Source organism: Fukomys damarensis, unplaced genomic scaffold, assembly GCF_012274545.1.
Source record: "Fukomys damarensis isolate Sample0158 unplaced genomic scaffold, DMR_v1.0_HiC HiC_scaffold_34, whole genome shotgun sequence".
Taxonomy (NCBI): domain Eukaryota; kingdom Metazoa; phylum Chordata; class Mammalia; order Rodentia; family Bathyergidae; genus Fukomys; species Fukomys damarensis.
This window is the reverse complement of record NW_022900946.1, coordinates 1,854,768-1,877,149: the sequence shown is the minus strand read 5'-3', so window position 1 is coordinate 1,877,149 and position 22,382 is coordinate 1,854,768. Positions and strand designations below refer to the sequence as shown.

The following is a 22,382-nucleotide window of genomic DNA, read 5'->3' as shown; positions in this document are numbered from 1 at the left end:
CCCAAAGTCCAGTCTCCACCTGAGCGCAGTCCTCAGCAGCCAGTTACAGGACAGCTCCAACCTTACACCTCAGTCTCTCACCCAACGTCCCTGGCACCTGGTCTGTCAGTCTCCTCCAGGACACCTCACACCAGCAGCTCAGTGTCTCGAGGGACAACCTGTTCAAAAGCACGGGGAAGGTACGTCTCCCCATCATTCCTCATTAGCCCTGGGTCACCCCTGGAGGGCAGACCACAAAACAAGTCAGAGCTAACACACAACATGGAGGCAAGCACATTATTCCAAGCCTCTCTTGGCTTAAACAAAGTCCTGGGTCCCTCCCTCCATGTCCCATTAACCTCGTTCCAAGAATCCTTCCCATCTTGATCAGCCCCTCTAAACTCGCCCTTATCTGTCTAGCAAAGCATAGCAGCTAGACAGGATAAACTCAGCAGTGTGGCATGTGTGTTTTCACCTGTTAGCTGAAACCATGTGAGACTGCTGATATCTGACCACTTCTGAATAAGCTAAACCATGACTCCAAACAGTGCAACTCGTACAAGTGAGCCATGGCAAGATCAAGTGGATCAACACTGCAGATGGCTCTTTCCTGTTCTGTCTGAAAGGCAGAAAAATACACAGGCAGGGTACCCCAAATCAAAAGCTCCTATGCCCTTCAACCTAGATACCCACTTCTCCCACCACAAAACCATACAAAGCACCAACTAAACGAAGGGGGAGGTGAAAAGCTGTCCATATCCACCCATATTTTCCTCTCTTTGGCTAAGGCTTAGATTCCCCCCTCCAAAGCACAGAACATTCATAAAGTAGGACCTTTCAGATGAAAACTGCTAATGTATAGGCTCAGAGAAGCTCTGAAAGTAACCCATCTCCCATAAATGTGCTCTAAGCCACATTCAGAGAGCACCTCTCTGGAAAATCCCTGTTGGGGGAGGAGGGGAAGGTAGAAGTATGAAAACTCACATTTGAGGCATTCTACACTGAGATAAAAATAAATTATGTATGAATCCAAGCAAGAAAACAAAGGATAAAAGCCTTAAAATCTTATATATTATAGATAAAATAATCTTGTAGGCGAGAAAGCTTGTGCAGCTAACCAAAAAAGTTAACGGGGTTACTTTGCATTGAGGAAAGACTGCAGTGAAGAGCAGCAAAAGGCAAACACAAAAAGAACATGAGGAGAAAAACCTATGAGAGGATTTCTTTATCCTCACACAGGAAAGACAGTGAGAGCAAAGGATGACCTGCTGGGGGCACCAGAGGCTCAGAGCAACTGATGCACAATACTGCCACAACATGTCTTGTGTGGGCCTTTCTGAGGAAGTGGCAGCAAGATCCGTGGTAGCAGAGGAAACAGCAAGCACACCAACTCTTCTGAATTTGAATGCTCGAACAAAATTTCGGGATAAGAGGGAGGTCCCACCAAGCTGGGTAACAGCCCTGTGGTTTTCTGCTGTCGAGATGCACACCAGAGCACTGTAGATGATCGCATACGGCAGAAGGAGAAGTGCGGCTGGCTGCCAGCTACAGCTCACAGAGGAGACCCAGGTCTAGGTGAATGCAAATGAAGGGAGAGGACAAATCACCTAGCAGAAGAGAAGATGACAGGACTTCTGCCGAGGCATAAGGCTGACCACGGTAACAAGGGGCAAATGGCCATGGGCACCAGGGAACAAACTACACTCCGTGGTACCTACTTTCTAGTAACCTCTGCATTGGAAACTTGGCTTTTGAGCCACTAAGACATGGGGGAGTGCTTCGCCATGGATAACTAAGTCATTTTAAAACAAAAAGTAAGTATTTCTCTGGCATGAGATGTTTTGCTACCCGAGTGTGCACCAAGGATCAGCACTGATAAAGCAATTTATAAACGATCTGGAAGAGTCAAGTGCTCTGTGAAACCGCCAGTAAATGCTCTTCAATGAGGTAAGACATGTGATTTAGGGAAAAATAAGTCAGATTATCCCTCTAAGAGAGAAACTTTGAGTTATCTATCAGTTGTCTCAGAGAAAGGTTTCAGACTTCATGCAAAATTTTATCTAAAAACAGACTCTATTAATGTTTAACAACAACAACCACCACCACCACAGCAAAAACCAAAAAACCCTACAACACCAAATAGGAAACTTAAAACAGTAAATTTCAGGCTAGATTCCCCCGCACACACACACATACTGCTGGGCCAGGACTGAAGCCAGGGCTTTTGCACCAAGCTACATCCCCAGCCCCTTTTTTGTTGTCGTTGGTTGGGGGGGGTCCTATTTTATTTTTTATTTGAGACAGGGTCTTACTAAGTCACTAAGTTGCTCAGGCTGGGTTCAAACTTAGGATCTTTCTGCCTCAGCTTGCCAGAGTGCCAGATATGCTGCCATGACAGGCTTTGAAAAAAAAAAAAAACAGATCAAGAATAATGCCTTCAGGGTCTATAGTACATTCTAATTTGAAAACTGGCCCAAAGAAAGGGACCACTGGGACGCGATTACTCCAAAGCATGGATTCTAGGAACATCTGTAGCATTTGTACACAGTACAGATGCAGCATCGGTACAGATGCCGAAACGATTTTCATTAGTGTTGATAACATATTTTATAGGCATGTTTGCTGTGAAAATTGCCTTTTAAAGTTTCTCTGTAAACTGTTCTTATACTGTCTACAAAGTGAGGGCCTGGACTTGGGGGGTTGCCAAGTCCATCGACCTCCTGGGCCCCTGGATTGATAAGAGGCTTATACAGTAACAGAAACAAGCCACCAGGAGCCACCACGAAGGGTAACTTCAAGGAGAGCCTCCCATGGAAGCCCTGCCATGAATAACAAGTGGTGCCAGGCTAAATAACAGTGATCCAGCAGAGGGGCTGCAGGCCAGGCCTGGGTGCAACTTCTGAAAAAGTGAAATGGCACAGAGATGGTGGGGCAGGGAGAACATGTGGAACTTTAAGACACTGGTGTTTTTAGCTGGCAAAAATCAATGGCAGTTACAACAATCTTCTTTAATCACTCTCCTCATTTCACTATTGTGGGAACTAACCAGCTCTGTGATCCTGGCTAGACAGACTAACATTTCTCAACATCAATGTCCTCTTCCATAAAACAGGGTAATGAATAATAGTACAGCGCCAGGAGAGCTAAGCAGCAACAATAATAGCACAATGCCTGGCATGCAGTGAGTACCATCCAAAGGAGGCTACAGTCACTGAATAACAAAGTGCTGAGCCACACCCTGGCAGATGAAGCCTGCCAACAGCCGCTAGGAGCCTTTCTAGCTAGCGGCAGGTGGAGCCTCCTAAAGCCATCCGCCGTAGGAGAGGCAGGGGCCATCGAGTTCTTGGTAGACCATCCAGCTCCTACTCTGGAGCTGCTCCTTTGTCCTGCTTCTGTATCACAGGAGAGCCCAAGGCCAGTCCCTTCTTGCAGATCTGCCATTTAAGGACATAAGGAAATAGTCCAGAGCTTTGAGTAAGCCTTACCTCTTTGGTCCAAATTAACTTTTGTTTTCAAACATTTCTCTGGAAGACAATTGTCCTAACTTCATGTTTTAACCTCCTTCACAACTACTCTGAATCATGACTTTTTTAAAATTTTCTGTTTAAAAGTGGAAGAGAGAGGCATGGTGGCACATACTTGTAATCCCAGCACTCAGGAGGCTGAGGCAGGAGGATTGCTGTGAGTTTGAGTCCATCTTGGGCTACACAGTGAGTTGAAGGACAGCCTGAACTACACAGTGAGACCCTGTCTCAAATTATAATAATAATTTAAAAATAAATAAATAGAGGCAAGAGACTAGGAAGAGGGAGACTGCAGAGTAGAAATCACATTATGACAGCAAAGTTAGCAGGAGTTAACTCTCAGTCTGACTTTTTTTTTTAATGTTTGGTTAATAGAAAAAAAAAAAAAAATGAGTTTACCTGACCCTGAAGTAACTATAAACTGCTGTAATCCCAAATAAACTTCTAAATTGTCTTGAAGAACTGGGAACTGAAAACAAAGAAACAACGTTTTTAAAAAAATCACAGATGTGAGTTTTAACAGCATTTTAACTTTAGAACTAAGTACCTATGGGGAGAGGAGCAGAATTAAAATTTTTTTCTCCAGGAACCTTTACATGCTGCTAAGAAATAGCAACTCTTTAGTGTCCCCCACCAAAAATTTCTACAGTTGAAACCACCAATTAAAATACAGAACAGATGGGGCCAGGGATTTAGCTCAGTGGTTCCTCCACCTGCTTTGCAAGCACAAGGGCCCGAGTTCGATCCCCGGTACAAAAAAAATAAAGAAAGAAAGAACAAGAAAGAAAACAACATTATCAGTTTGATTTTTTTTTTTTTTTTAAAGCAAAGCAAAAGATACTAAAGTGTGATTTACACTCCTAGAAAGAAATACCAGGTCACCACCAATTGATCTGCACCTTCCAGAGCTCTGGGATGGGCCCGTATCTCCCCTCAAGTGTTAAAAAAGCCCTGTCCTTAAGAGAAGTATCAGGAATGCCTCAGCAAAGCACATGATAAAGTAAAAAGATGGGCCAGATTCTGTGGAAATCAGTTTCCCATGTCCATGTAGCAGATAGGACTGTATAGCCAGAGCAGGATTGTTCCTTGTAAAGGTGCTACGCTGATTGTTAAGATAAAAAGAAAACTCAGTGGGGCATGGTGGCACAGGCCTCTAATCCCAGCACTCTGGGAGGCTGAGGCAGGAAGATCAAAAGTCCCAAGCCAGCCTGGGCAACTTTGCAAGAACCTGTCTCAAAATTTAAAACAAAAAAAAATAAAACAAAACAAAAATGTTAAAGGGGCTGAAGCTGTAGCTCAGTGTGATGGCCCCAGGTTCAATCACCAGCATCAGAAACAGAAGGAGGGGGAAACCTCTATGTGTCCCCTTACATAAGGCAAAGTAAAATGGTGCTTTTAAAATTTCAACTTTTACCATATTTTAAACAAGGTTTCCAAAATTGACTTAAAATAGTCCGCGAAAACATTAACATTTGTTAAATATGAATTGAGGGTCAGTTATGAGAATTACTCTTCTTCGTAAAAAAATACATTTTTAAAGGAGAGGGGGTGGTAACAGAGCAGTGAAAAAGCCATGCTGCAGGTACAAGGAACCAATTCCAATTCAGATGCTTCAACCCCCCAAATAGCGAGTTACCAGAGTTGAGAAGGCGTGCGTAGGAAGGAGCTCCATCACTTTGGCCACTACCTCCAAGCTCTGGCGTAAGTACCGCTGCCATTCTGTCTGCTGCTGTGAGAAAACAAAGGGATCAGCTCTCCCACACAGGCAGGAGCCGCCCGTCATCTTGCCTGTCCGTTTCCCCAGTGCCTCCAGTCCACTCTCAGATACAAAAGTTTGAAGAAATGCAAAATGATGGAACCAGGTCATTTGCTACTTTTAAAAGCCAAGCCAAGCCCAGAGATTTAGCTCAGTGGTTCTGCCACTTGCCTCCCAAGCACAAGGTATCCGAGTTCGATCCCTGCTACCAAAAAGAAGAAAAAGCCAAGCCAGAAACACTTTTTAATCCAATAATTAATGTCATAACAGTCTATTTCCTCAGAAGGCAAACAATCCACAAAGACCAGCTCATTTTCCTCCTGGGGTCACAGGCGTGCAAAGATCAAGGAGCACCTTTGCATCCTCCCATCTACAGGACTCGGTCAGTGACCATCATCTGACACAGCCCATTACCAAGTGTCTGCACATACACCTCATTAAATCAGTGACACAGAAGGTGTGGGCCACAGACAGGCAGTGTCGGTGTCAGCATCCCTTGGGGGCCTGCAGCCATCCTCCCCTATCAGATCTGCCCACCCCCCACCCCATACTGGAAACTGAACTCAGAACCTTGTGCTTGCCAGGCAGGTGCAATGCCACTGAGCTACATCCCCAGCCCTTTTTCTTTTTTTCTTTTTTTTTAATCAGCATCTGTCTTAACAAGCTATTGAAGTGATTCTTACCCAACCTAGAGGTTAAGAAGCACTGACCTAAATTAGAGTTAGCAAGAAGTAAAACCGAGTTTACCAACATCTACACTGTGTCTCCAGCTTGCACCCAGACCTTCTCTGTGGGAGTCTCATGTACCCACCAATACAAGGCAGTAAGATGCGTCATGCTTCTTTAGGCAGATGAGGGAATTAAGGCTCAGAGAAACTCAAGGCCAGATCCTCAACTCCTCAGTGCCCAAGGCTGCAACCATTCAAGTCCAGGACATCTGGTTCCAAGTACCCCCCCACCCCGGCCAACACAGCCATCTTCATGGTCTTGACCACACCACGTCACTGCAGCTGCCAAGAACAGCAGCAGTCACTTGACAACTAAGAAAAAGGGACACTAGAGCTGTGAACAACAAAACACTTTCCTTATTGACCACTTACCAGTCTATTTAAATATAGGATGGCCAAAAACTGCATATTCTAAATTTTTATAGCATAATGTAGTAAAGAAGTATTAAAAACAACACTTTTATCAAATGTATTCAATACAAGAACTGAGGGCTGAAATGACACCTGCCCGAGAGATGCTCGGGATTGTCAGTAGGTAAATAAATGCACCGCCCCAGTTGACATAAACTACTCAGTGGTTAATGCCGGATGCGTTATTGCTGGCACATGCAATATTCTAGTGGCACATGCGTGTAATCCCAACACTCTGGGAGGCTGGGGCAGGAGGACAATAAGTCTGGGCCAATGAATTCTGAAAAGGGGCTGGGGATGTAGCTCACTGTGAAGGTCCTTACAAAAATATCAGTTTAGGAGCCAGGGATTTAGCTCAGCAGTTCGGTGGCCTGCCTTGCAAGCAGAAGTACCTGAGTTCAATCCCTGGTACCAAAAAAATAAAATAAATCAGTTTAAAAAAATACAATCAAACAGACTTCCTCTCATTCTAGCCTTATCATTAAATATCTCTTCAACTACTTACCCCAAGATGCTCTTTGTTACCCAGGGTAGATAGCAGAGGTAGAGAGGTGCAAGGGAAAAGGAAGGGAAGGATGCAGAGTTCTACTAATCCACTTTTCACTGTACACCTGGCTTCTCTACTTATAGCTTAAGTCCATACAGATACATTTTTTCCAGTCAATGAGGCAGGAGAGAACAGAAGATTTTGTAAAAATTCTCAACATGCAGCTCAAACCCTTGAGACTGCTCTGGTTTAAGAAGCCTCCATTCTGATTCCTGCCACCTCATGACACCGACTGAGGGCTGGGCCGGCTGCTGCTTACATCATCGTCCAGAGTCTCGTCATCCAACTCCTCCAGCTGGGCTTGGTTGTATCTAAACTGGATTCGGCTCAACACCTCTGTGAGCAAGAGGACCAGGGCATCTTCGTACCTATGTGAAAGATATTCAACAGCAAGAGGAAGAAAGTGTTTAGCTGAGGATTTCAAAAAAGGCTCCCTAAACTACGAAGGGAATGGCGTCCAGGTTAGATTATCATGTGCAAGAAGCGTCAATCCCCAATGCTAAGTCTACGATTCAGCAAGGGTGTGTGTGAGCAGAATCGTAGCAGGGCTATGATTAAACTATATTCCAGGCATCACACATCTCTTTGAGGAACCCTTTTACCATTATATAATATCTGTCTTTGTCTCTTGTAACAATTATTTAAAGTCTATTTCATCTGATATTAGTATGCTAATCCAGCTCTTTTTTTTTAGTGTTTAAATTGAGCGTATTTTTCTATCCTTGCAATCTGTGTTTGAATCTAAAGTGAGTCTCCTTCTAGACAACATGTGACTGGATCATGGTTTTTTTAAATCCATCCTGCAACCTCTGCCTTTTACCTGGAGAACTTAATCCATTACATTGAATTACTAAGGAAGGATTTGTTTCTGCCATTTTGTTATTTGTTTTCTGTATGTCACATGTTCTTCAATTCTCCCATTCTTGCTTCTTCTATGTTAATTTTCTAGTGTAGCATTTTAAATGCTTATTTTTTTACCACATACAACTAAAAAAAGAGAATTACAGACCAATCTCTCTAATGAACACAGAAAAAGTACAAAAATCCTCAACAAGATACTCGTAAACAGAATCATCAAAAAGATCATAGTTTACAACCAACTAAGCTTCACCCTAGGAATCCAATGATGGTTCAACACATGTAAATCAATCGACCACTACCACTACCACCACCACCAAAAGACTGTTGGACTCAACAACAAAATTCAATAATGTAGCAGGATACAAAATCAATGGTGTTTCTGAATACCAATAATGAACCCACTGAGACATCAATTAGGGAAAAAAAGATACCTTTCACCAAAAAAAATTAAATATGTAAGAATTAATCTGGGCCGGGGATTTAGCTCAGTGGTTCTGCCACCTGCTTCGCAAGCATAAGGTCCCAAATTCAATCCCCGGTACCAAAAAAAAAAAAGGGGAGGGGGGATTAACCTAACTAGGGAAGTGAAAAACCTCTATGATGCAAACAACAGTACTTTGAAAAAGGAAACTGAAGAGGACATCAGAAAGTAGAAAGAGATGCCCTGTTCTTGGACAGGCAGAACCAATATAGTAAAAATAATCATAATTCCAAAATTGATATACAGATTGAATACAATAAAAATACCAACAGCATCGCTTCTCGGCCTTTTGGCTAAGATCAAGTGTAAAAATACCAACAGCATTCTTCACAGAACTGGAAAAATCAATCCTAAAATCCAAATTGAACCAGAAGAGATCCAGTACAGTAAAAGCAATCCTGGGTAATGAGCAAAGTGGGAGGCATCACAATCCCTAACTTAAAGATAAACTGCAAAGCTACAGTGATAAAAACAGCATGCAACTGGCACAAAAACAGGTGTGAGAATCCATGGAACGGAACAGAGGATGCTGAAACACATTTGACTCTGATCTTTGACAAAGGGACCAAAAAAAAAAAAAAAACACTGGAGGAAAGACAGCTTCTTTAATAAATGGTGCTGGAAACACTGGCTCTCCACATGCAGAATATTGAATCTAGACCCTTATCTCTCACCCTGTACTAAACTAAATTCAAACTGGATCAAAGAACTAAATGCTAAAACAGAAACACTTAACCTGCTGGAAGATAAAATAGAGAAAACTCTTAAAGGCGTAGGCAAGGACTCTCCGAAATGAGCCCCAGTTTCATAGGGAATAGTACCAAGAGTCAACAAATGGGATCATATCAAGTTAAAAAGCCTCTGCACAGCAAAAGAAACAACCAACAGACTGAAAAGAAAACCTACAGAATATGAAAATATTTTTGCCAGCTATTCCTGAGACAGAGGGCCAATATCTAAAGTAGTCAAAAAAAAAAAAATTAGACTCTCTCAAATAAACGACCCAAACAAAAAAATGAACAAATGAATAGACACTTCATAGAAGCAGCAGTTCAAATGGCCAATAAATACATGAAGAAATGTTCCACATCACTTGCCATTAGAAAAACACAAATTAAAACACCACTGAGATTCCATCTTACCCCAGAAAGAACGGTCATCAGCAAAAACTCTAGTAATAACAAATTCTGGTAAACCTGAAGGATAAAAAAGCAGCTTCCTCATTACTGGTGGGAATATAAACTAGTTCAACCACTATGGACATCAGTATGGAGATTCCTCAAAAAGCTAACACTAGGAATTCCATTGGACCCAGCTATTTCCCTTCTACATTTCTTTCTGAAAGAGTTAACTACAGTGACACATACATGCATTCCCATATTTATAGGTGCACAATTCATAATAGCTGAATCTTGGAAGTAGCCTATCTGTCCTATCAACAGATGAATGGAAAAAGAAAATGTGATATCAGCACAAAATAGTACTACTGTGTCATCTAGAAAGATAAACGAGTCATTTTCAGGAAAATGGTTGCACCTAAAATAAACCAGACACACAAGCTTAAATACCACAGTTTCTTGTATATGAGAAATGTGCATTATAAATAAAGAGCAAAGTAGAAGACAGATAACAGGAAGCAGGGAGATAGATCCTTCTCAAAGGGGAACAGGATTAAGAGATGGAGGGAGGAGGGAGGTAGGAAAGAGGATAAAAAGGAATTAAGGTGTGTTGTATGCATCGCTTCTGGCCTTTTGGCTAAGATCAAGTGTAGATGTGTTGTGTACATGGACCAACTCTATACAAGGAATATAAACATTATGTATTACAAACATGTTCTACTCAAAATAAACCAGCCTTATTTTTTATTGCAATCTGAGCTAATATTAAACAAATGATATTAGAAAGAAACAGGAAACTTCAAAAATAAAGGAAAAGCAAGAAATTGGCAGATGTCTGGGTAAATATAACAGACTTTTTTTCTGCACCTAAGATCTTTAAAATCTGGGCAGGGATAAAAGTGAAAAATTAGTTGTATGATGGGGTTTTCAAAGCATGTGAAACACGTAACAGTCACAATGTAAGGAAGAGGGTAACAAGTCTCCATCACTCCAGGGTAAAATATTAACATGCAAAATGAGTTTCTATATTAATACCCAGATCAATCACTAGAAATAAACCCACATAGAGTTAGAGTCAACCAGACATGGTCATGCACACCCAAAATCCCAGCATTCTGGGAGGCGGAAGGAGGGTCACAAGTTCACACAGCTTGGGTTACTTAGCCAGACTCATATGTCAAAATAAAAAAGGCTGGGATGTAGCTCTGAGCAAAAGCCCTGGGTACAGTCCCAGGGAGGGAAGACTAATGTGTGTACAACTAGTATCAGTCGCAAAACAAATTAAGTAAAGCTGATAGACCTAAAAGGAGACAGAGAGAAATCCATAATTACATTGGAGAATCCCCTTTTCTCTGAGTACCTCAGAGACAAGCAGGATAAAGAAGATAAGCACAATATTATTAACCAATCTAACCTGCACTCACAGAACACTCCTCCCAATAGTAGAATTGGTCATTTTTTCAAGTACCCACTAATCTATAAGAAGACTGGATTATGAAATAAACCATAACAAATTTAAAAGGACTGATATCGTATAGACTACACTCACAGTTCACAGTAAGTTGAACCAGAAATCAACAAAAAAACATGGAAAGTTCACAAATACTTGGAAATTAAGTATTTAAAGAAAAATGAGCAAATATTTTAAATCAAATAAAATGCAACATGTTAAAATCTGTTGAAAAAAATCTGGTGGATAAGCCAGGTGTGGTGACACACATCTGTAATCCTAATACTTGGGGAGGCTATAAGACAGGAATCCCTGTGAGTTTGAGGCCAGCATGGGCTATATAGCAAGACCCTGTCTCAAAATAAATAAAATCAAATCTGGTGGGTAAGGCTTAGGCAGTGTTTACAAGCAAATTTATAGTATTAGACGTTTATACACACAATAAAGATAAACCACTCAGACCTCACAAGTTATGAGTTAGATAAAATTACCCACACCGAGGCAAGTGCACAGTGGTGCCCAATAAATATATGATGAATAAGCAGACAGGCAATAAACAAAGTTCCAAGACAGGTAACCATGAAGGACTAAAGCGAATCCTGTGGAGCTTTTTCAACTCAATGAAATAAACACAGCCACTCACTGAGGCTCTGGGGTAGCCTGGGCCATGATGGCTAGCAGGATCTAGGCAGACACTAGAGCTTTAATCTCACCTTCATCAACACACTTTATTTTGGCCATGTCACATATCATGTGCAACAACAGTGCTTCCTCTGTTTCACAGAATGACCTATTCTAAAAAGAAAGATGTTTTTCCTCACACTTACCACATTTGTTTACAGAGCAATCTAAAGTCACTCACAGTCCTTGGTCAGGTCTGTAGCATTTTTGTGACAGGACATGACTCAAAGACTCTAGGTTGGTTCGCATACTCGGGTTTCCTCATCTTCCGGTACTAGGATGTTTCTACACAGGTGACTCGCGCTGACAAGCAACGAGAAGAAAGTGAGAGAAAATGGCCAGAGCACCAATACTGACTCAGTGAGCACCAACTAACTACCAGCCGAGGTACTACAGGCTCAGAGAAATGGCTCTTTCCATTTTCTCAGGACATGTGAGGAATACACGACCATCTCCTCAAAGTACAAATAAAGGAAAAGAGACTAAAGCCCAGGCCTTTCCACTGGGAGACACTATCCCACCAGCAACTGTTACAAAACAGTCATCCACCAATACTGGGTGCCACTCTCTGACATCCCCACAAGCTCTAATCAAGAACCTCTTGAACACTCCCCCTGTACAAGAAGAAACAGGCAGAGCAACGATTTCCAACTTCCTAAGACCAAAAATAAATTCACGAACATTTGTGCTTCTAAATTTGTAGCCAATAATACCCATCACTTTGATGTGATAAACGCTGTAAAACTTTGAAACCACAAGGGACAGGAACTGAGTGCTGCCTCTATGACTTAACCACACCTACGTTTCCCAGCTGAGACACACCAAGAAAGCATTTCTGACTACTTCCTGCACCATCATTTGCTTCTGAAATTCTGGCTTAGGCCACAAATGTGATTTCAAAAAAACACCAAGTACTTCATCAGTGAAAAACATTTGGCCACATTTACATGCTCTTAGTTAAAACAAATGTAGTAATCACCAGTAGCCAATCCAGCTGCTCCCACAAAATAGCACATCTTTATGTACTGGGGCTCTCATAACATGGAGCAGGAACAGCAAATTTTCAATGAGCAATGATTCAAAAGAAGACATAAGCCAAAGTTCTACTGCTTTCTTTGGGCATCGGTCTCCTTTGCAGGCTGCCTCACTGCACTAGATGGTGTCTGATAGGACAAGCAGTTCCCAGATAACCAACAGCTTAACATAAACCACAGACTAGTTCTGAGGGTTCTTTCATTTTTTTGTTTTGTTTTTAAGAAGCATAAGAAAGTGCTGTGCATGTGCACCTAGAAGATGAGGTCCTGAAAAATAAAGCTATATTTAGAATGATAATCAAATGACCAACGACAAAGACTGGACAGCTGTGCTGTCAGACAGCAAGTAGGCTGGAGCACTGGACCCACGCAGGGCTGTCCAAGCTCCGGGGTCACCACCATCAGTCAGGAGGCAGAAACGTTCTCTATTACCGTCGTCATGACCACTGTGACCACTGACTGAATGTGAGGTATAGCTAGATCCTTGGCCCAGTGTTTGATACACAGAATTCCCTTGAATCTTATCCCCCTTGCATGAGGAATGCTAATACTCCATGTCAGTCTTGGAAGAGGAAATGTGGTTAGCACATAACCTGACCGGAAGGAACTGCCACACAGCAGAACGGATTCCTGCTCTGCTCTCTACTGCGCCTCTGAGGTAAGGACACCCTGCATCCTAACACTCACAGTGTGTTGTCATGCAGTTTCTCAATGAAACCATATTCCTCCAATCTCTCATTTTTACTGTGCTTAAAAAGTATTTTTACAATAACCATTTTTCCACTTATTCTCTCAGTAAACCCCAGTGAGAAGCATGAAGGAATATACAAGTAGATACAAAAAAATCACACAATCCCAGAACCAACGGACACGGCAGGTCAGCATAAGAAAAAGACATTTGGCAGAAGTAGCTCTTCTTTGAGGAACTTCCTCCAAAAGCAGTTAAAGCTGACAACTTCACTAAAAACAGGACCCACGACTGTATAGTAAAGGTTGAGGCATGAATCTACTGTCTTCTCCATAACCACATCTGACCTGATACTACAGCAACACAGAAGCCACCCTACCATCAAAAAACCGATGTCTGTGAACAAAGGCCAGATGCGTAAACTTGGATGCCAATAATCAGTTTAGAATTTTAGAAACTCGGCAACAGAAAGGGTTTCCGGGATTCAGTAGATGCTCTCTCCCCTTCCATCTGTCTGGCTCGCGTCTTGGGAAGAGGCAGTTACTAGACTCCACTGCTACTCACTAGCGCCGTTTATGGAGCACTGACAATGTGCCAAGTGTCCTAAATATGTTCGTTCACTTAGCATCTCAACAGCTATTGCCATCATCTCCATTTTTCAAATGAGGGAACAGGAGCTTCCAGAAGCTGAGTGACTTAGCCAAGTACGGTCTCTGCAAGCAGAAACTGCAAAGCCAGTCCCCATCACGTGTCCACACAGTGGAACTGCCTTCATACTGGCCAGCTTCCACGCACAGTGACCAACTACTCTGGAACCACTCTTATCAATACTGTGCTAAGATGCAAGAGCTATAACTACCCAGTTACCCAGGAAGCTGAAGCAGGAGGATGCCAAGTTCAACACCAGCCTGGTTAATTTAGCAAGATCCTGTCTCAAATTAAAAAAAAAAAAAATTAAAAGGACTGACGATGTAGCTCAGTGATAACATGCTTGCCCAGCAGCCCTGGGTTCCAGGTAACACAGGTAACACAGACACACAAGCAGAGCCATAACTAAATGGAGTATAACCTGCAGGCACTCTCTTCAGGTGATGCAGTACCTACGGCCGATCACCAGTCTGAAGCCTCCTACCCTAACTGTATGCGTGCACTGGACATACAAGCATCAGGGTTAGTTCAACAGGAAACGATGCCACCTTGCTACAGCAGAGCTGGGTGGTACGTTTTAGCCTCCCACTGGCTCCGCTGTATATGACACCCTGACTGAAGCCTCCTATCGGGTTAGAAAATGTCCTGCGGCAAACGATATCTCTGCCTGCTCTTCTGGGAAAGCTGCTTTTCTCTCTCGCCCCCAGGAGGGGCAAGAAACCGTGAGTTGCTCTTTGGGGAAAAGATGCTTTTTGTATCCTAATAATTAGCCCCAGAACTAACTAGAAGGACATGGATAATAAGACTTCGAGTCACCAACTTTCTTCAGATTTATAAAGCCTGGGACATTTGTTGATCCCTCCTAAGAGCATACTGCCCAAAGTGTATAACTGCCCTGGGACTGGGGTTACCTGGCCACTGGCCCATCTGACACGTCACCCTGCAACTCTCTATTTAACCACCACTTACTACTTCAAATATTCAAATACAGTGTGACCAGAAATTGCACACTTTTTCATTAATTTTTGTTAAGATAATATAAAGGAAATATATAAACAATAATTTGTTGTTGTTGCTTTGGGTTTTTTTGGGGGGAGGGCTGTTGTCTTCCTTTTTTTCTTTTTTGAGACAGGGTCTCACTATGTAGTTGAGACTGACCTGGAACTCACTATGTAGCCCAGGCTGGTCTCGAACTCACAGCAATCCTCCTGCCTCACCCTCTAGAGTGCTGGGATTACAGGTGTGCACCACCATGCCCAGCTTATTGCTTTGTTTTCTGAGTCAGGGTCTTGCTACTGTAGTAGTCCACTATGAACTACTATGAACTCACTATGTTGCCCAGGCTGGCCTGGACCTCGCTGTGATCTCAAATGCTGGCATTACAGGTATGCGCCACGATATCTGACAAAAATGACATTTTCTTGTTTTGCTTTTGTTTTTTGAGACACGGTCTCATTATGTAGGCCAGGCTATCCTTGAACTCACTATGTAGCCCAGATTGGCCAATTCACAGCAATCCTCCTGCCTCAGGCTTCCCAGCACTGGGGTTACAGGTGTGTGCCACCACACCCGGCTAAAAATGACCATTTTATTAAATTTACTCAATAATTTTTCTATGTACGATATAACTCAAAACACTCAGTACATAATGCAATGTTACAATTTGAACAGTAGTATATAGTCTCTTTCCAAATTCTTTGTGTACTATTGTCTTTCTTTGAACAACACACTTCACACTGTTGTATTAGTCTTTCCTTTTTTTCTATGGGTGGTATTGTTTCAATAAAATGTTTACCCACTAAACATAACAGTGAAGATGTTGATGACGGACGTCCTGATTGGCATTTTGCTGTCCATATTTTTCAATTATTTGGTCTGTTAGACCTAATCTAAATTGTGAATGACTTTTTGAACCCTTGTTTTTTGTTTTTGTTTTTGTTTTGCGGTACTGGGGATCGAACTCAGAACCTTGCGCTTGCCAGGCAGGCGCAGTTCCACTAAGCTATATCCCCAGCCCCTCCTTGTATTAAATAACAAAAGAGTTCCATACTGCTTAGTCCTGAAGCTGCATAAATATTTTATAATAATATTTTTCCTCACTTTTGATTACAGGATAGCTTGTAGATACTGGTTAACTCTGCCAACACCACCCACAGAATTATTATAATCATTGACCGCTACTGAATTTTTTTAGTTTCATTTCTTCTTTCAAGTTCTATCATTTGTATATGTGAATAGTGAGTAGTCTATTTCATAACTCAGACTTTTCCTCTCTGTACGCTAACATCTCTTCCTTTTTCAGTGCTTTCTTTTGCAGATCTTTTGGCACTTCCTTCCTATTCAGTCTTGGTGCTCCAAACGTGTCTGTTTTACTTTGTAAAAGAGTATCACTGAGTTCTGCGGAAGTATAAACATTATATCTCATGTATTTACAGTAAGTTTTCATAGACTAGCACAAAATTATAGGTTATTTTTCACAAATAAAAGAAATATGAATTAGTAAAATAACCAGAACTTGTTAGATTTCACTAAGGCAAATACAATGTTTTAAATTAAAAAGTATGCAAAAAGTTGATATGAAACACATCAACAGATACTCAAGTGCATGCCGTGCAAATAAGAACTGGCTGGCCGAAGCGTGGCCTGCCCAAGCATCCAGGATGGTCAGTGTGTAAACAAACATGCCATCCAGTGACTCGGGCGAACTGTTACATGGTTAAGTCTTGCGCTGGCAACTCCTTAGCACGATGGCCTTGTTGGTAACAGTCTCTACCTTCTTTTGTTTGCTAGCTTTCCAAATAAATCTTTTTCTTTACCCCAACAACTTGTCCTCTAGAAACTGGCCTTCTTGAGCGGTAAACAACAAATATGCGGTCAAGATCATAATCCTACAATGTAAAACAGAGGGTTTTTGTCTTGTTGTAGTACTGGGGATTGAACTCAGGGCCACCCCACTCAACTACACCCCACATCTTTTGTTTTGTTTTTTGTTTTTGAGACAAAGCCTTGCTAAATCACTAAATTGCCCACGTTAAGCTCAAACTTCCAATCTTCCTGCCTCAGTCTTCCAAGTGCTGAAATTATGAGTCATCACACCCAGTTTCTTTTCTTTTTCGCCTGTATACAGCTGGAATACAGCCAAATATTACAAATACCATGGGTACATTTCTGCCAAGAAATGCCGTCATGTCGCTTTTTCCACATGTGGGTCCTGCATTATTCTCCTAGCATGCTGAGCCTCCAACCTCCCCTCCTCTCCCCCACCCAGTGGCACTAAAATTACTGTATATTGTACCTGAAAAGTATTTTCTGCCTGTAAGCAAAAAACATGGAAGGGGGCAGGGGATTTGGCTCAGTGGTTCCACCGCCTGCCTCAAAAGCACAAGGGCCCGAGTTCAATCCCCAATTTCAAAAAAAAGAAACATGGGAGGGAAACAAATGTTTCCCGATTTTCTGAATTAAAAAATACAATAAAAAGTACAAAAGTAACTGCCTCTGGAAAGTAGGATTATGGATAACTTATCCTACTTATGCTCTTCTATATTTTCCTAGTTTTAAAAATAAGTAATTTTTTGATAGGCATTTATTATTTAAGAAATTTGGGGGTACACACAAAAAAGTGTAAGAACCTAATGAGCCCCGGGTTCTCATCAATTGACTTCAGCATCAATCGCCAAAGCACAGCCAGCCCTGTGTCTTTATGCATTAAACCACTTCCCTTCGCCCCAAGGGGCTATTTTAAAGCAAACCTCAGATGTTGCAACATTTCATTCCATAAATGCTTGTTTGTATCTCTAAAACAAAGGCCTTTTAAAAAAAAAAACCCACAAAAGTATTACCATAACTAGAAAATTAACAATACATATTATATTTAAATCAGAAAAAAGCTTGCCTTAAGAAAATAAGTTATTTAAAGGAAGAAAATGCTCAATGGCACTGCCACCTGAGTGGCTTACATGTCTCAATTCCCCACAGGACGCAGCTGTGCAGCTGCCCCTTTAGGCCACAAGAGTAACTGGCACAAATGACGGCTTTTGTGTACAGTGTTCTTGGCTTTACCTGTTGAGAACTGCTTCCGTATCTCCCAGACGACTTTTAATTTTACTTGTCAGATAGTCCAAAAAGAGTGTCCAGATATCCAAACAAGAGAAGTAACCTTCATGAGTAGGCTATGGTGCAAAAGAAATCCAAACAATGAAATTACTTAATGCAGCTACTGCTTAGAAACCCACATACCAGTGTTTACTTCCACCGGAATGGTAAAACCACAGGCCTAGATACCCTAGCCATGGTAACCACCACCAGTGTTTTCAGTCAGGGTCTTCACCATTGGGCCCTACTGAACCTAACGACACCGGGCACCCTGGAGCACATTATTAAGGACATGTTATGGAAGTCTAGCTGAATTACAAACTACTCAGAGAAAAAGCCTATCTTAAAATCTGAGACAACTGTGGGGAGAGCTCTCACAGATCATCTGATTCAACTCTGTTTTAGAAAGAAAGCGAATGGGCTAGGGATTTAAGCTCAGTGGTTCCACCACCTGCCTCACAAGCACAAGGACCCGAGTTCAATCCCTGGTACAAAAGAAAGGAAGCAAGCAAGCAAGTGAGATTCTGAAATAGAAGCTATTCAAGATCAGGAAAAGGAAGTCCTTTTATCCCCAACCAATTCTCTTTCTACTAGAAACTATTACAAAACCAAAAATAAGTTAGAGTGGTTTCAAAGGTGACAGTTTTACACATGTGAAGGTAAGGAGTATAATATTCACACCTCTTCCTACACAACAAATTGAAAAGGAGCTGTTGAGTATCATCCTCAGAGAATTATGCATTTTGCAAAAGAAGAGGTGTCAAATAGGCTAGCAACAACCTCAAACAAGGTGCAGGTAGGGACAAACAGTAAGAAGAAAAGAGCAAGTCTTTGTAAGGTCTTAGGGCTTTACTGCTTGAATTCTATTTCATACAAAATCCAGCCCTCACACTCTCCAACACCTAGTCCTTTGGATACACATTTGGGCTCTAATGCACGACCCCAGTCTCTGACAGATCCTCTCAAATTCTGGTTACCACAAAGGCCCTTTCATTTCTCTGGTGACTGCCTCACTGAACCATATATTTGGGGAAAGGATGAGATATGGGAAGAAATAATACCATCATCTTCTTGGACGAGGTTCTTTCTATTTCTGATCTACAAGAAAATCCAGAAGTTTACAAGTGCACATAAAGAATTTGCTCAATGAACAACAAACACTGGGTGATAGGTAGTACATCTGAGTTCTACAACCAAGCTGAAAAGCTGTAATTTAGAGAACCAGGCAGATTTGAAAAACTGTCTTAAGTTTGTTGTTTAATGAAACCAACCTGCAAGGTTTATAGCCTTGAAGAAATCTTTGTGCTAAAAAGTTTTAGTACAACTCATAAACATAAAGGGACTGCCTGGAGTTTGGTTTCAGTCTCAGTGTCATGGAGGAAAAGGAGATGGTAGCTTTCTTTCTAAGCGATCTTCTATCTTCTATAGAAACTATTGGCCTAAAACAAGACTGTGACACTGTGGATAAATACAGAACAGAACTGGGAGTCTGCTTATTACAGTCCCAAATCTGACAAGATCATTATTTCTGCAGCAAAGTGAATGTTTAATGTTCCTTTCTGGGCTACTACCTTCTGGCATACATTTATACAAACATTTTCTCCTTCATCCTTGCGATGCTTATTCATCTGAGCCGTCTGTATGGTCCCAATTTGGTGTTTTTTGGTATCATAAAGCTTTTGTTTTTGGTCTTTTCATTTTGTACAGTTTTTGAAGCAAGGATAGTAATGTGCAAAGAGAAAACATCTAAAGCAGGTGAGCTTTAGTGAACAAATATATATTTTCTCTGAGTTTCAGTAGGGTATGTATGATTTTTCTGTTTCTTAATATGAAGACAGTAAGTCCAATTCTTACAATTAATCATTTTTTTAAATGCTATGGATTCTTGGAAAGGTGCAAATATAAAATTTAGTAAAATAGGGTAGGCCTTAGAACCATAAGAAAAACATTTACCAACAGGTCCATTTATTATTTTGAATTTTTTTTGTAATAGCGACAAGAATGGGTACAGTGCTAGGAAAGTTCTGGGAGATGTGGTCAATTTTCCTTTAAAATAAATATCTGGTGTTTCTGTATTTTTTCATTTTCAATAAAACTTAAGTGTTGGGGGCAGGGGGAAGGGGAGACCAGGCAGGCTCTAGCCTCACAATCCAAGGAGTAGCCCTGGAAGTAGATGTCTACAGCTCCATCAGGACACAGCAGGACCAACCTCAGGAAACAAAGTGACCAAGTCCTGTCCTTACTCCAACAACCCAGGATGCCCAGGACATGAAACTAACCAGAATGACCAGAAAAAACAATTAAGGAGCCAAGGGAAAAATTATAGATGCAGTCAGCAGACAGGCCACTACACCTGTATACTAAAGGGGAGTGGTCTTGCTTGGCTTTACTTGCTGAGGCTCCCCGAAGTTAAGTCACCCCATCATCCTCTCTTGATTTTAAAATACCCTCAAAACTCTCAAAAGAACCTGACTCATCTGGTCCCTGTGGAAATGCTTTGGAGAAAAGCTATCACATACATTCACAATTACATTCATTCTCAAGCCTTTTAACTGAGACTTAGTATATGGCTTAAGGCTGGGGGTGTGGGGGTTAAAAAAAAAGGGGTACCAAGTATGCCACTATGTGACCTGAAGCACCACCATTCTCATCCATAGAGTGAGGCCTGTGTGCTGCCCCAGGCTACCCATGATCTGGCCAGATGAGAACTAGATGCTCTTTTTTGAAAACACTTAACTTATGTGCACCCATGTTTATAGCAGCGCAGTTTGTAATAGCTAAATCTTGGAAACAGCCTATTTGCCCATCCGTTGGAAACTGGATAAAGAAGTTGTGGTTTTTCTATAAAATGGAATATTACTCAGCCATAAAGAACAAGAAAATAGATTCATTCATAGAAAAATGGATACATATTGAAGATATACTCCTAAGTGAAATAAATAAGTCACACATGTGTAAATACCGAATAGTTTCCCTGGTGTAAATAATCTGCAACAATGCATAAGATTATAATAAGATTACTGACATTTAGAAATGGGAAGAAAGGAGCTAAAGGTGTAGGGAAGGTGGGATGGGTAGGGGAAGAGTAAAAAGGGAAAAGAAAAAAATGTGAGAGGATGAAAATAAAGTGTTTGTAGATGGGGAGGGGAGGAGGGGGTGAAGGGAGGCCAGAGGTAAGGGGAAAAAATGAGAATCAAGACTTGTCATGTAGAGGTACAACATCCCAACAATGAATGTAACTGTACTGTATCCCTAAAATGTACCAATAAACTCAATTAAAACTGAAAACAAATAAAAATAAAAATAAATTAAAAAAAAATAAAACCTACCCGAAAGAACTCAAGAGCCAGGCCCCAATCCTAGAGGGTGTTGTGCCACCTTTCTTAAGACTGACTATGCTATGGTGAGAACCTTCTAGGTTCCTGTGGACACCCACACTGGGAAAGGAGTGTTCTCATGCAAGAGGCAAGGAGAACAGAGGGAGCTCAGCTGTTAATGACCTCCAGGTAAAGGGAAGAAGAAAGAAGCTTTCTGTTTTCTTCTTGGTCACTTGTCTCTTTCTTTCCCCCATATATAAATTTGAGAAACCATCACTTTCAGTTCAATACGAAACCAATGCACAGAAGTCTAGCGAAAGAATCTTAAGAAAAACACTGGGAAAGACCTTGAAGACTACATCCACAGCAGCCCACCTTCTTAGATAAGCAAGATGTAAACTAAGAAAATAAAAATATCTTACCAAGGACACAGACCAAATACAAACAAGCAGAGCCCAAACACAAAACTTGTAGCTCCAAGTATAAAGAAGGCATGTGTACTAGAAAATACTTGGTGGGGTAGAGTTCCTGGCAATAAAATCCAGGGCCTCCTGCATGCCAGACAAGTGATCTGCCTGGAAACATACCCCCAACCTGAAAATATTTTCCTAGCTTGCTCACTATTATATATACTAAAAAAGCCCATTTATTTTTTGTGCTTATTGGTATGTTTTCTGTATACAATTACATTCATCATGCAGAGCGTCTTAAGCATTTTTACCTCACCTTGCCCTCCTTCCATCTTGAAAGAACCCACTGTATATAGGGAGCAGATTTTAAGCCTTTCCCACAAACAAGCCCCTTCTTTCTGATCTCAGCACTGACTCTTCACCCTTTATTTCAGTCCCACTTAGCCTAAGATACCTACCAACACTCACTCGCCCTCTCTCAGTCCTCTTTTCCTGGTCTCCTTTATGAGTTTTCTGGCTCTGTCACAAAACTTTCCCATCTCTGCTGTTTGTCATCCACATCCGAACCCTCCCACAATCTCATCACCTCTTCTTCTCTCTTCACCCCCAGATCTGCAAGCCCATACTCTCCTCCTCCCTGCTCTGCACTCACTGCCC

At 41.5% G+C, this 22,382-nt stretch overlaps 1 protein-coding gene across 3 annotated transcripts in view; it reads right to left on the bottom strand.

Annotated features, from left to right (window-relative positions):
• The window catches only part of Xpo6 (exportin 6), a 108,202-nt gene that overhangs the window by 29,147 nt on the left and 56,673 nt on the right, over positions 1 to 22,382 (bottom strand). For 2 of the 3 annotated variants that reach the window (XM_019207411.2, XM_010623503.3), the window contains exons 9-12: positions 17,966 to 18,075; positions 7,205 to 7,313; positions 5,140 to 5,232; positions 3,903 to 3,972 (exon numbers count right to left, since the gene is read on the bottom strand). In XM_019207411.2, the coding sequence (XP_019062956.1) occupies positions 3,903 to 3,972; positions 5,140 to 5,232; positions 7,205 to 7,313; positions 17,966 to 18,075 (382 nt within the window). The remainder of the gene's footprint in view (positions 1 to 3,902; positions 3,973 to 5,139; positions 5,233 to 7,204; positions 7,314 to 17,965; positions 18,076 to 22,382) is intronic. The other variant, XM_019207410.2, reaches the window with a different exon arrangement.